General features: G+C 41.3%; 1 protein-coding gene across 3 annotated transcripts in view; it reads left to right on the plus strand.

The window, feature by feature from the left end:
- Window positions 1-14,433, plus strand: part of CRIM1 (cysteine rich transmembrane BMP regulator 1) — a 186,321-nt gene that overhangs the window by 71,186 nt on the left and 100,702 nt on the right. For all 3 annotated transcript variants that reach the window (XM_055327086.1, XM_055327084.1, XM_055327085.1), the window contains exons 3-4: window positions 12,392-12,634; window positions 13,648-13,768. In XM_055327086.1, the coding sequence (XP_055183061.1) occupies window positions 12,392-12,634; window positions 13,648-13,768 (364 nt within the window). The remainder of the gene's footprint in view (window positions 1-12,391; window positions 12,635-13,647; window positions 13,769-14,433) is intronic.

Here is a 14,433-nt window from a genome sequence, read left to right on the forward strand (position 1 = left end):
TTGGAAGACTAGATGGACAAGGGTACAAGTTAGGTATTAAGAAGCAAAAACATGAAAGGAATTTAGATCCCTAGCAACTTTGTGGAGTCTAGTCTCTATAAGACATGTAAAGTTAAATTTCATGACACTCTTATTCCAAATTATCACAAATTACCAGTTATTGGAGTGTGAATTTGTGGGAATTGATTTATCATATACTGCTTTGTTCCCTTTAATTCATTCTGGTTAGACTTAGTCCAGTGTTCACTGGCAGCAGCCTGAACCTCTCTGATGTCACCTGAAGGTCTGAACTTTGTGCCTGCTTTCTCCTTGAGCTCCTCTCTGAATTTTATCTCATGTTTAAGATGGTAGTTCCATGTGGGCTGCTATTTAACATAGAAGAGGATAAGGGTCCCTGGGTGGCTGAGTTGGTTAAGTTTCCAACTCTTGATTTCTCTCAGGTCGTGATCTCAGGGTTGTGAGAACCACCCCGTGTGCAGCCTCCATCAAGCCGAGCATTGGGCTCCACACTGGGTATGGAGCCTGTATATGATTCTCTCTCCCTCTGCCCTCCCCACTTCCCAGTTGTGCACACCCAAGCAAGCACTCTCTCAAAAAAAATAAAAACATAGAAGAGGATGAGATTGGCTGGGACCTCTGTATTCAGACCCATGTGGTTCATCACCAGCTCTATCCCCTATCTACAGAGAGAGAAAGAGAGAGGCAGCTGTCCTTGGGGGTAGGAGAGATGGTGGTAGAGTTCATAAGAGATTAAAAATATTCAAATAGGCATGGTTTAAAGCAGCAGTTCTCAAATCATGGTACCTGGACAGCAGCATCCGTAACCTGTGAATTTGTTGGCGAGGTACATTCTCAGGCTTCAGCTAAGACCAACTAAATCAGCAATTCTGGAGGCAGAGCTCACAGTCCATGCTTTAAAAAGATGTCTAGCACACTCAAGTAAGAACCACTGTTCAGAAGAATGTCAGAAAGCCTAGGAATGATGACAATGGCCATATCCTGATGGGAGTAGAGTCTAGAAAAACTTTGGCTAGAGGAGAACAACCAGGTGGGGAATGAAGTGAGGAAGCACACTCTTCAGATAGAGGAGTAAGAATAGTCTGGGTTCATCATACTCCTGAGAGGAGTCTAAGTCCTGTACTCCTGTGTTTGGTACCTGGAGCCTATCTGGCCTCTGCTTCTCGGTTCAGGTACTTCATGAGCCAGAGGTGGAGAATTGCCTTTGTATCATTCCATGCACAAACTGTAATTCTTAAATCACTGGTATTTTTGAGTGGAAAAGATGCCATAGACCCATGCTGACTATGATGAATAAGGAGGGCTCTTCAACCACCTGCCTGTCAGCTTCGCAGGCTGACCTTCACCTTGTCCTGGAAGAGGGTTTTGAGTCAGGAGCCAAGCCCTTTAATGGCTATGAAGGAAAAAAAAAAAAAAAGTAGAATTTCCATGTAAGGGCTACCAAGAATATAAGTGCCTATTTAATAAATTATTTTTTGAAATGCCTTTTCCATTTTGGTAGTTGAAGTTTGAAAAATGTTTGGAGTACTATAATTATCATTTCTGGGAAAAAATACACATTGCAGTATTTTTGTTTTTGCTGCAGGTCAAGTTGTCGTTCAGGATGGAAAGTAAACATGTCCCTTTGCTCAGCTGCAGCTCACATATTTGTAGTCTCTGGGTGCCCTCTTGGCGGTCGTGGTAGATGAGGGCTTATGCCGTGGGTACACAAAGAATACAAAGACGGCATAGAAACGTGGGGCCCTTTCAGGGGCTTGGCCCAGCACAGGGCTGATTAGGAAGCTAGTGCTGGAGCTGAAGGAACAGTCAGAAGGGTGGGGAGGCCTTCAGAGAAAGAGTTGTGGGAAGGGAATGAGACTGTTCTGAGAGGCGCTGACCACCAGAGGTGATCTGCCAGAAGGAAGCAGGTCTGCCTTTCATGGTGCAGGTACAAATGTTGGGGGGAGAGGGAGCTCTGTAGGTTTGTTTTGGGGACAAACAAATGACACTCCATCTTGTCAATTTGCTAACTTTGTGAGCCCGGCCCATCAGCGCATGTTGAACACACAGAGTTGGGGAAGAATCTCCAGGGAAACTACCTGTGTAAGGCAGCTTCCTTCCTTCTTGCCAGACAGAGGCGAGACTATTCTCTCAAAAAAATGGCCTTTTTTTTTTTTTTAAAGGATTTAATAAAGTCATGGAAGATGACAAAGAAACAGCACTTGGGTAAAACTTTGGACATGCAAAGATGACTGGGGGCGGGGGGGCGTGCTAAGAGATTTTGAATGTGGGGATATATATGGTGTGTGTCTCAGAATCAGCTTCACCTTTATCAAAAATAGCAAACATATGATGATCACATCCATGTCTCAGGCATTGTGTGGGGTATTAGGTTTAAAATAAACTTGAGAGAAGAAGTGAGCCAGTATGAGGGCCCAAGATAGTGCCGTGTGTGTGTGTGTGTGTGTGCATGTGTAGACACACGTGCACATGTAAACATTTAATTTGAAATGTTTTTTATATTTACATAGCATATATATTATAGACATTGTTACTTATGTAACATAAAAGAATGTATATATTCGTTTAATCTCCAAAAATAGGGCAGCCCCGGTCGCTCAGCGGTTTAGCGCCACCTTCAGCTCAGGGCGTGATCCTGGAGACCCGGGATCGAGTACCATGTCAGGCTCCCTGCATGGAGCCTGCTTCTCCCTCTTCCTGTTTCTCTGCCTCTCTCTCTCTCTCTCTCTCTCTCTCTCTCTCTCTCTCTCTCATGAATAAATAAATAAAGTCTTATAAAAAATTAATCTCTAAAACATTCTTGTAGAATAAATATTTTTAGGCCCCATTGAACACACAAGTATACTGAGGATTCTGAGGTCAGTCTGACTCAAAGCCTAGACTTTTTTTGTAATAATTGATGATAAGAGTTGTTCTATTTTGGACACTTAGACATGCCAGGCAGAGGAATACCTGCAATGTATATTATTTCACTTAACTCCTACAACAACCCTGAGGAAACTTTGACAACAGACAAGTGTCAGGAAACTTGTCCAGGATCACACAGCTACTTGTAGAAGAGCCAAGATTTGAATAAAGTTTTTTCTGGCTCTCAAATCTTAGTAATAAGCCAAAAGGTGTACTGATTCCCATATAAGATAAAAAGTATCTCAAAAGTAACCTCTGTTAAATAGCAAGCAAGTGGTACAAACAAGTATTTTATCTTAAGTAAAACAAATAAGAGAGGAAGAGAAAGAAGAAATACATGGCCAAAATAATTTTTTCAAAATCGACTTCTATATTTTTAGCCACATGGGTTATGTTTTTTTCCCAGAATGTGCAACTACCAGTGAGAGTAGTTCATGAGAACTACCAGTTGAACAGTTAAATAGCCTGCTGTTCTTTATTTGTGCTGCTGTTGTCAGCAGAGACAAAACAGTAGCAGTATTTTGCAGTACTCTGTACCCATCCTTTATTTATGCTACTCTGTGCCCACCTTATTCTTGATACATCATTTTTTTAGAGAGCATGCCTCAGTTGGGGGAGGGAGAAAAGGGGGAGGAACAGGAGAGGGAGGGAATCTCAAGCAGGCTCCACGCCCAGTGTGGAGCTTGATACAGGGCTCAATCTTACCACCACCCATCCCCGCCCAAGATCGTAACCCCCCACCAAAATTAAGAGTCAGATGCTTAACCAACTGAACCACCCAGACACCCCTCTTGTTATATCATTTTATTCACATAAGTATAGTCATTTTCAGGAACTTCTGAAGACTTCCCGATCAGCACATAATATTCTTTGGAGTCCTAAAGACTTTTGAAATCCATATGCCACCTCTGAGACTCAGGAATGTATTAACAATACCCTTGGTTTTCTGTTTGTTGTTTCTTAGTCTCATAAGATCATGTTTTAGTACTAAAACTCTACATTGTTAACAAGTCCTGGGGTTTTAAAAGAAAAGGACTGGTTCCTCCTTTAATTCAACAATTATTGTTGTTCCTCTTTAATGGAACAGAGGCCCAGAGTCCCTGGTTGCATAGGAAGGGCTCACAGAACTCCTTGCCGGAGGACATCCACGGAGGACACCCACAGTGCCAGCCCCATATTACAGATGAGGAATGCCAGATCTTTCCTTTTCTCATTCTTAAAATCTAATGTTTTGTTTTATTTTTCCAAATATGTATCATGATTACACAAAAGGGGAGCCTGCTTTGCAGCATCTCTTGCTCAGTGGAAGAAAACTTGAAAAATAGAAAGCAACCCACCTAAAGTCAGAATCACTCCGCAAAATAGAGGCTTTGTTTGTATCCTGTACTGGATGTTGCCTTCCGTTTAAACACCACCCCGGGGAGTTCTTCCTTTCTAATGGTCATGCCTCTGTGGCATTTTCAAAGTGTTATGAAGATTCCTCTTAAGATGTTGCTGAACCAACTACACAAATTTAGTTCATTTAAGTTTTCCTCATTAGTCATTTTCCCATTCTCTAATAATTTTCATTTCTTTTCTGTGAGCTTGTGTTTATGGCAAAAAGGGAATGAGGTATTCAGAGAAGTTTATTAGGCAAAATTAGTCTTTTTGAAAACAATCTTCAGATCTTTGTACATTTATCCAACCATCCTGAGGCCTTATTTTATTGCCAGATTTTTAAAAATAAATTCATTGTTACATTTTGAAAACATGTTACTGTGTATGAATATATAAATTTAATTATATGAATGGCAAATCCCTTTGGAAGTAAATTGAATACACGTTCCTGATGTGAATTAACAGATGATGAAATAAAATGTTTCAGGACTCAGAGTTCTAACTTTGGTAAACTGATTTAAAATTCAGTAGAACATATACGGGCCATTTTTGGGGTCTGTCTCTACTCCCTATCCTTTTAGCTATTTTCACTCCTCCAGAGAGCTCTGATCTCTTCCAAGAAGACTGCAGAGAACCCGTTGATTCAGATTTCCTAAGAATTAAAGCAGCGTCAAATCTCCTGGCAGTGAGGAGTATTGGTGGGGAGAGGTACATGGACCAGTGGATCAACTAAACGGAAGTTGGGCGACTTTACAAAATCCTGATACCAGCATCCCATTTCCAGTAATTCTGATTGAATTGGTCTGGGGTGTACTCTTGAGCTTCTGGGTTAAAGCTCCCCAAGGATTCGCATGTGCTGCCAGGGTTGAGAATCATTCTAGCGCTGTGCCTCTCAGACTACAGTGTGTATGAGAATCACATGGAGGGTTTGTTCAGATAGATTGCTGAGCGCCTCTTCCAGAGTTTCTTATTCTGTAGGTCTAATGTGGGATCTTAGAATTTGCATTTCTAGCATATTCTCAGGAGATGTCAGTGTGCCTGTCCATAGCCCATTGTTTGAGAACCATTACTCAACACAGCTGAGTCACCTGAAAATCTTGCTAAAATGCAGTTTCTGATTCACTAGGCCTGGCCCAAGGGTCTAAGTCTATACAGCCCCAGCAAGCTCCCAAGCGATGGTGATGCTGCTGGTGCAGGGGCCAGCCTTTGAGTAGCAAAGCTCTAATCTAAAGCATTATTTTCAACCCAATTCTGTAATATCCTGCTTAGAAAAGATGTGTGGTCTAGGAGACTCCTGGAGGTACCAGGGGGCTCAGCATATAGCTTAGGCCATTTAGTGGCAGACAGAAATCTGGAGGGCTCAGTGATGCTTTGGCGTCTGGCCAGCTGCCATTTGACAGGATGTTTGAACATGCCCTTGGCAAAGTTCTGTTGTCAATAGGGAACTTCATTGTAAAGATTCCCAGTTTGCTTGGAGGAGTAACACAGTAATTCTGAGCTCTAATCACACAATAGAATCACCCAGGGAGCTATTAAAATACATATTAATTCCCAGGGTCCTCCCCGAGAAATTCTGATTTAATTGATTTAAGGTGGCATGTAGACAGTGCTATTCTTAAAAGCTTGGTAAGTGATTCTAATGGACAGCCAGCATGAGAACCACTAAAGTATCTCATGTTGCAGTTTTACAGACCATTTAATTTTTTCTTTATATTTGCCTAATTTATATTCTATGATGCAAACTAACTTTATTAGATAATGAAAACAATTTAATATGGCACTTTTAAGAAATTGTCAAGAAGAGGGCATATGTAGATTCTCTCACTGTTAAATCCTAAATTCAGAGTAAAAGAAATTGCTGGGAAAGTACAGCTGGTGTTTCTGAACAAGCTGAAATAAGAAATATTTCTGGGACTGTATCAACAAGCCTAATTTTTTCCCCTCGGGGTTATGATTGTGTGGAACAAGTCTTCACCGCGAAGCTTGCCAAAAAAGGTTATGATAAAATCATGGAATGTGAATGAAGAGAATTCACAGTGTAACTTTAAAGGAGTCAGTCTCTAAATTTAAAAATGTAGGGATGACATATGTCTTACATTTGTAATAGAAGTTTTGAGAACAAAATAATGCTGGAAACAAAAAAAGCTCCACCTTTTATCGTGTGACGTCTGCAGGGCCAAGGAGCAAATGAGTTTGGGAGGATGGCTGAGCAGAAAGTGTTGAGGACAATACCAAAGATCCTAAACCTCTCTTTGCAAATTAATTTTGTATTCTATAGATGAGCAAAAGTATGGCCATTTACTAAATATACAAGTAACAGGAGAGCTGATGAGCAAAGTTGAAGTTCCTTTTGCTTTTGGCATTGTGGACCAGTGGGAAGATTGTAGACTTTGGAGGCTCTCTGCATCTTGCTTTGTGACTTTAGTCAAGCTCTGTGTCTAGCTCTTCATCTGCCAAGTAGAAATGAAGATGTTCTCTCTTTTCCCATGGGAGTATGAAAGAGGTGTGAGAAAAGGAGAGGCATGGTGCCTCATGCATGGAAGGTACCCCATTAGTAAAGATTGTTTTCATTTCTCTAGCATAGTCCTAAGAATGGAATCCTTAATAAGAAACATCTGTCAAAATACTTTTCTTATAAGCCTTTATTGGTATTTTCTATCTGTGACTTACATGAATTTAGATTTCTTCTTAATAATTGTGAGATGTATTTTCTATTTGGAGAGATAGAAATACTCTTCCTGGTCCCTGCATCTGAGATACTCCTGCCCAACTATTTGCATGCCTTCTCCTTTCTTCATTCAAGTCTCTGTATAGGTACCAGGCTCCGTGAGATCTGCCCTCACCCACCTGGTACACCCACATTGCTGATTCTGCTTCAGGGCATTTGTCACCACCTGGCACCACACTGTGTAGCTCTTTGTTTATTGTCACAGAATTGGGAGTCCGGGAGGGCAAGGACTTCGTTTTATTCCCTGCTCTAAGCTCTGTGCCCAGAACCCCTGGCACATGGAAGTCATTCAGTAAATATTTGTCCAATGAATGTGTGAGAGAGGGATTAGAGATCTCTCAGGCAACACCTCAGCTGGTACCATGAGGAGATTTGCCACCCATGACCACAAGTGGCTCCTGTGATCCCCTCACTGATGCCATAGCTACTCCAAGACTTCAAATTATAAGGGAGGGAGATTATCAGAGATTACCAGATTACCTGAGATGTAGGGAAAACAGTGGTCCCAGATGCTTCCCCTCTTTACTCTGTGCTCTCTCTACTAAATTCTGTGATACCAAGTCTGATCTAAACTTGGTATCCCTTGAAATAACTGTGTGGTTGGAACTACCAAGGATTGTGTCAGAATGACCATGTACTCCCTATGTGCATTTGTGTGTGTGAGAATCAGGAATAGATTTCAGGAAAAGGACAGAGCACCCCCAGCAGTGTTGACTTTGTAGTTAGTTACCTGTCTAAATATCAGTAGTCTGTTTTATGTTGCCTCTTTTCCCTTAAGCAAGTGTGCTGCATTTTAGGTGACCATTTTAAGAGATTTTGAAAGAGGAAGAAGACTTCAGTGTCAGATGTATGGGACTCTGCAAAAATCAGATATAGTGCCAATCTGGCAATATAATGTTTCTCTTCTGTTTTATCTCCTCTCCTTTAGTAGTTTTCATTTCTGGCTTTGGTTTTATTTAAATCCGTGTTTAAGCAAAAAACTCTTGAATGCGATTGCTGCTTGTAGATCATGATTATACTTTCCCTGTTGACATAGGGACCTGGAAAAGATCTACAACTGGCCAATGTGTGGTCACACAGGTTAAAGTGACTAAGATTGATACACACTTTATTGTAAAATCATTCTAATACTAGGTGACACTGTCAATATCTTAAATGCTAACCTCTTAAAAGAAGGTAATATGATGAAAGAAGCTATTTTCTCTCAATGACCTCTGTTACAAGTGGTACTTTCACTTTAATCTTTCTGTATCTGGGGTAGTTTTTGTTCTTTTTTAATTTTTTTTTTTTAGATGCCAGTTGCAAAGTGTTGCCAAGGCAACCAGACTGAAAAGCTTGTTAATTAACTTAACTATTATATATGGATTTGTTAGACACCATAGGGAAAGAGTTAGGAGAGGCTTCTTTTCAAATGGATGATTTTAAAATTCAGAGGTAATATCAGCAGAACCTTCTAAATGAGGGAAAATACATGTGTGGCTATAGTGTTCATATATTCTTCATGGAAGATAGATAGAATGGAGATATATGTGAATGAGCGAAATCTATAGGATGAATTAATTTAGAAATGGGCTGAGAAAAGAAGTATCAGAAAGATACTTCCTGAGGCTATGGTAACCATAGTTGGGTGTAACTCATAGGTGACAACTGGTTGAGGGGGAAGGTAAAGGTTCTGGATAATCCAGCAAGATGTGAATAGAGGCTTTGAAAGAAGAGAAAAGCCAAGAATGTTAACAAATACAGAATAAAAAGACACAAATCTTAGAAATCTAGATTCTTCGAAAGCATGATTTTACAACTTGCCAAGTCAGTATAATAGGCTTGAGTCGTATGCCTGCTAGTCATGGAGTTAAGAACACAACCTTAAAAATCTAAAGTAAAAACTGCTAGAAAAACAAGAAGTTATTGGTTCATAATGGATGATTTTAATAGATCCTTCTTAGAAATTTGATAAAAGAGGTGAGATGTAAGTGATCTGAGTGTCATAATTAAGCTTGATTGAATAGATTTACAAGTTTATATCCAATAAACAGAGAATACATGGTCTTTTCAAATATTCATATATTTTAAAGTTGACCTTAGGCCACATATGCCAAAACATAAACACACACACAACACACACACACACAAACTCAAGAAATTAACAGAAGTAGAAAATTGTACAGCCTACATTCTCTGCAACAAAACAATAAAGCTATAAAAATTAAAATCAAGAAGAAAGCCAAAAATACTTATCTATGCAGAAATTTAATAGCATTCTTCTATAAAGTCTTTAAGAGGGAATCAAAATTAAATTATAGATTATTTAGAAATGAGTTGCATTGAGAGTAATGCATATCAAAAAATCAGAATATAGCCAAAGGAATATTTGACCTAAAATATTAACACGACAATTAAAATTATTTACATTTCTAAGAAAATAGGAGAGAAGTAAGCCCTCAAGAAAAATCAGTGAAATTACCGGAAGACAAGTGATTCAAAAACTAACAAAACTGATGAGCACATCAAGTACAAAAAAAGAGTGCTTGGTCATAAAACCTGAAATGAATTTGAAAATGTAGATAAATTAGATACTTCTTACCAAACAGTGTCAGTACAGATGATTCTAAAGGAGGTAGAATCTAAACACAGAGTTCTGATAGTTTTATAGTTGGGTTGTATGGAAACATCAAAGAATGTATAATTCCTCAGTTTTATAGCAGAGTAAGGTAGAATGATAAACAACTCATTGAACAATGTAGTATAACTTTAGAACTGAGACTGGATGAGGGCCGTGCATGCATGCGTGTGTGTGTGTGTGTGTGTGTGTGTCCATGTCCATGGCATGTGCCCACACACACACGCATACACACACACCCAAAGAGCTACAGGTGAGTATTATTCAAGCTTATACATTTAAAATTCTTAAAATGTTAGGAAGTCAAATCCAGCTGGATCTTCAGAAAGAGGATTTAATCTAAGAAAACAAGGATAATTTTAAATCTACTAATTGATTATATAATAAAGGGCAAGCCAATGCAATCATCTTAAGAATAGTTGAAAAAAGCACTTAATAAGATCTAACTCTAGTTTTTGACATTCCTAACTAGAAATCCCTCAGACAGTGGGGGATAGACAGTGTCTATGTAGCCTATCTTATCCCATTTATATTACAGAGGCAGTTCTTAAGCAAAAAAATCTCTCCAGGTTTGAACTGCAAAACACATCAGTAGGTGATAACATTGAATATGTGAAACATAAAGAGTGGAATAACTAGGAAGATCTCATATGTTGGGTAATAATGAAAACATGTTCTATTGAAGCATAGATTTGAAAAGTCTGATTATATATACCAAATATTTTGCAGGACAACAGTATAATAGAATGTGATATGGAATAAGTTAATTGCAGCACATGAACAAGAGTAGGAATTACATGTTATTTGCAATTAAAGTCACAGAGCTCGTCTTACGAGACAATGTGTTTGTGTTGCCAGATAAGCCACCCACTTAATGTACTTCACAAACTCCATCATCAGTCCCCATAGCCAAGATTCATTTTCTCTTCCTCAGCAATTTGATTTGTTCTGTCTACACTGTTGGCTATCCAAGAGTGAGACTGCACTTATGTTCTCTTCTCAAGGCAGTGGCTTGGGGATATCATAGGAAAATAGGATGTATGCATTCTCCATATATCCTCCTGCAGCCACACTGGCCTCCTTTCTCTTCCTGGGACACACAAGAGTGCATTAGCTGTTTCCTCTGCTGGGATGCTCTTCTCCCAGATATCTCCATGGCCCATCCTCTCCCTCCTTCAAGGCTTTGTTCAGACATTGGCTTCTCAGTGATGCCCATCCTAATTGCAACTGTCCCCCACTTCCATGCACTTGGATTCCCCTTTGCTCTGCTGCATTTTTCCCCATGGCACTGATACCCTTACTACTACACAGTTTGCTCATTTACAATGTTTGTCCTTTAATTCATATCCTCCTCCACAGTGCTGTAAAGTATATGAGGGCAGGAATCTGTGCCTGTTTTCTTTTTGGTGCATCCCAGGATGCTAGAACAGCGGGTGCTCAATAATTATTTTTTGATGAATTTGCTAGAACTTGAATACAAAAGCTTTCCTACACTGTATTTTGGTTAGACAGGAAGTGGACAAGGAAGATGGTCAGTGAAATGAATGATACAGGATTCAACATAGGAATGACCTGAGGGACCGTTGGTTTGGGAAATAGATCTACTTTTGTAATACAAAGAGCTGAGTGAACTGGAAGTGAGAAGACTTGGATTCTTGTTTGACTTTTACCACTGGCCACAGGCAGATCACTTGAACTCTTGGGCTTCAGGTTCTGTAATCTATAAAACAGACTACAATTTTTTGTTTAGAAGACTAAACTAGGTTATCTGGATCTGACCCTGCTTTTTCTGATTCTGTATGGATTTTACTGAGGAAAGATAGAACTAGTGATAACCTACCCCAATACCACGTGGCATCATTTTCACCCAACATTTTCTGAACCCCCTTCTCCCCCCAGAGATCATGGGGGCTATGATACTCTGGGTTTCTTTCAGCCTTTTCCTTAAGGATATAATGTTGGTATAGGTTTCTTAAAAGCTTAAACCAAGAGACTCATCTGTGGACTAGGGCTCCAGAAGCTAGGGCTTTGCTTGATTTATTTTTCTTACCTTTTAAAATGGAGGTGCAGTAGTGGTTAGTACATAATATCAGAGAAAGGAGAGAGGGGCATTTGATGGATCTCTGCCAGAGAGAGACACACCAGATGGCGTTTGGGGAAGTTACACGGGAACTTAGCTCATTCTCCATCTTGCTGAGCTTCCACATCATAGAATCCTATGATCTTAATAAGTTCATCTCTTCAAAATTCAGGGCTCGGAGACGGAGTTCTTTCATGTTGATTATCACGTACCTTGTCTCCAGTCCCTGAAGGAGCCAGATTAATTCATAGGTCTATTTCGGGGTTTTAAACATACACTGTTTTCAAAGAGCAGCCCTTAAAACTTGTTTTTAATTCAGAGATCTTTTGGTCAGTGATGAAGTCCAGTTCCCAGATTCTGCACATCCTGCAGGCACCTTCCTGTGCCACTCTTGATTTTGGCCATTGTGCTGGACGTCGATTACTCAGCCCAGGTGGGTGGGAGGGTAGAGAAGACCACTGCGGCCTCACACCCCGCCGTGTGGTGAGCACATCTCAGGGGAGATTTTTACGGTTGGCGGAACTGAGTGTGACAGTTTCCACCAGATTTCTTTCTTTCCCCTTGTCTTCGGTCAGTAAATAGATCCTCAGGACTGCCTGTGCTTCCAACACCAGTGCCCCACGCTGCCCCCAGGCCTGTGCTAAATTCTTTCTCTCCCATTTAGAAGAGAAGCCAGATTGCTCCAAGGCCCGCTGTGAAGTCCAGTTCTCTCCACGTTGTCCTGAAGATTCCGTTCTGATCGAGGGCTATGCTCCCCCCGGGGAGTGCTGCCCCTTACCCAGCCGCTGCGTGTGTGACCCTGCGGGCTGTCTGCGCAAAGTCTGCCAGCCGGGATACCTGAACATACTAGTGTCAAAGGCCTCAGGGAAGCCGGGAGAGTGTTGTGACCTCTATGAGTGCAAACCAGGTATGCGCGGGCATTGCCTCAGCAGCCTTGCTGCTTTGTGTCGCAGGGTCACAGGCCCTCTGCCTCTGCCGGCCTCACAAGGAAGAGGAGTAATAGCAGCCTGACTTCTGGCCTTCTAGTCAGAGAACCAGAGTGATAATCTACTGGTACATAAGCGCCTTCACACAGGGACTTTTTTTCTTCTCGTTTCTTCTCCTTCAAGTATGCTTGATGGGGGAAGTGGGGTTAAAATTTATGATAATACAGCTACGTGCTTCATTCCCCCAGAGGAGTTCAGAGCCCTTACTTGTAGACACAGCAATCACTTTATTACATTTAAAAACAATCATCATATGTGAACAGAACGTTATTTTTAGATAAATATATGCATCAAAACGCCAGATGTGTTGTAATGAAATTCTCCGCCCCAGTCTTTCTCCCTGCCAGCTTCTCACCATCCATCCTGCTGACTTTGAGAGCATGTGCTGAGTCTTCTTGGACTGTTCACTCACCTTCTTTGCTACATTTGATTTGTTGTCCTGTCCCGGCTATTTCTTGCTCTATATTATTTGTAATAACATCCTTGTTCTTGTGGCATTTCTGATATGGTCTGCGAACAGATCTAGATGATAGTGATTTTCCTCTTTGCAAGTTTCTAACCATTGGTCAGAGTATTGTTCGTTTTATTTCCTAACTGCTAGATAAATGCCTCAAGCAAAGCCATCCCTTGTCCATTTCTTGCCCTGTTCCACCAGAAGCACCTCTGGCTGACTCTCCCCAGCCCCGTAACCACCACTGGTGTCGCTCCTTCCCTGCGCTTCATCCTCATTCCTTGATGTTCTGTACCCTGCCTTCCTGGCACAGCTGTGGGACATATTGCAGTCCTGTAATGTTGGCTGAAATAAAAATGTTCTAGGAGAGGGCTCTGGGATGCAAGGAAACTGCAGACCGACGCGAAGCGCCGGTGTTTCATTTTGAGACTCAAAATGCAAATGAATGTGACAGTAAATGATGCCTCTGTTTGCCTCTGTCAGTTTTCAGCGTGGACTGCAGCACCGTGGAGTGCCCCTCCGTTCAGCAGGCCGTGTGCCCTCTGGACAGCTACGAGACTCAAGTCAGACTCACGGCGGACGGTTGCTGCACCCTGCCAACAAGGTTGGTTTGTCATCAGCTCATCAACTTTCCTCCTTGGTCCTGTGTGTTAGTACAGTTTCAGGCATGCTGTGTGTTTTCCCCAAGTCTCAGGGAAATCTGAAATTCTCCTGTGTCTGTGGAGAAATCTGAACTGTTACTGGGACTTGGTATTTACATGTACGGTTCCTTGGATCAAAGCCAGGTGTCATCAGGTGAAGTCACTAAAGCCTTACAGATTCTTCTTTACTGAGGTGCCTGTGCACTTCCGTAGGCTGAGAACTGTGCAGGCGAGTATGTCCCTCATGATGTAGCCAGGGAGGCAGCCAGGTATTGACCATGGTAGGCATGTCAGTTGATCCTCCACAGTGAGTCTTAGAGCTGCTTAACCATTGTGTCCGATGGGATGAGACATTGCACACTTCATGGAACTGCTCCTGACAGATCCTTAACGTTTGCAGTCACACAGTTACCCACACTTGTTACTTGCTGAGGCAAAGAGGAGTCTAAATGCTTTTGATGCCTTCCAGAAGAATAAACACAGCTGTCTTTGGCCTGATGAGGGAAAATGTTGTCATTTGTGTCATAGTAGTAGGACATCCACTTAGCCCTCAAGACCAGGTTCACTCCAGAGTATGAGGATCTCCAGGGCTTGTCCTTGACAGTCTTCAGAGCACCACCATGGAGCT

This window comes from Nyctereutes procyonoides, unplaced genomic scaffold (genome assembly GCF_905146905.1).
Source record: "Nyctereutes procyonoides isolate TBG_1078 unplaced genomic scaffold, NYPRO_anot_genome, whole genome shotgun sequence".
NCBI classification, from domain to species: Eukaryota; Metazoa; Chordata; class Mammalia; order Carnivora; family Canidae; genus Nyctereutes; species Nyctereutes procyonoides.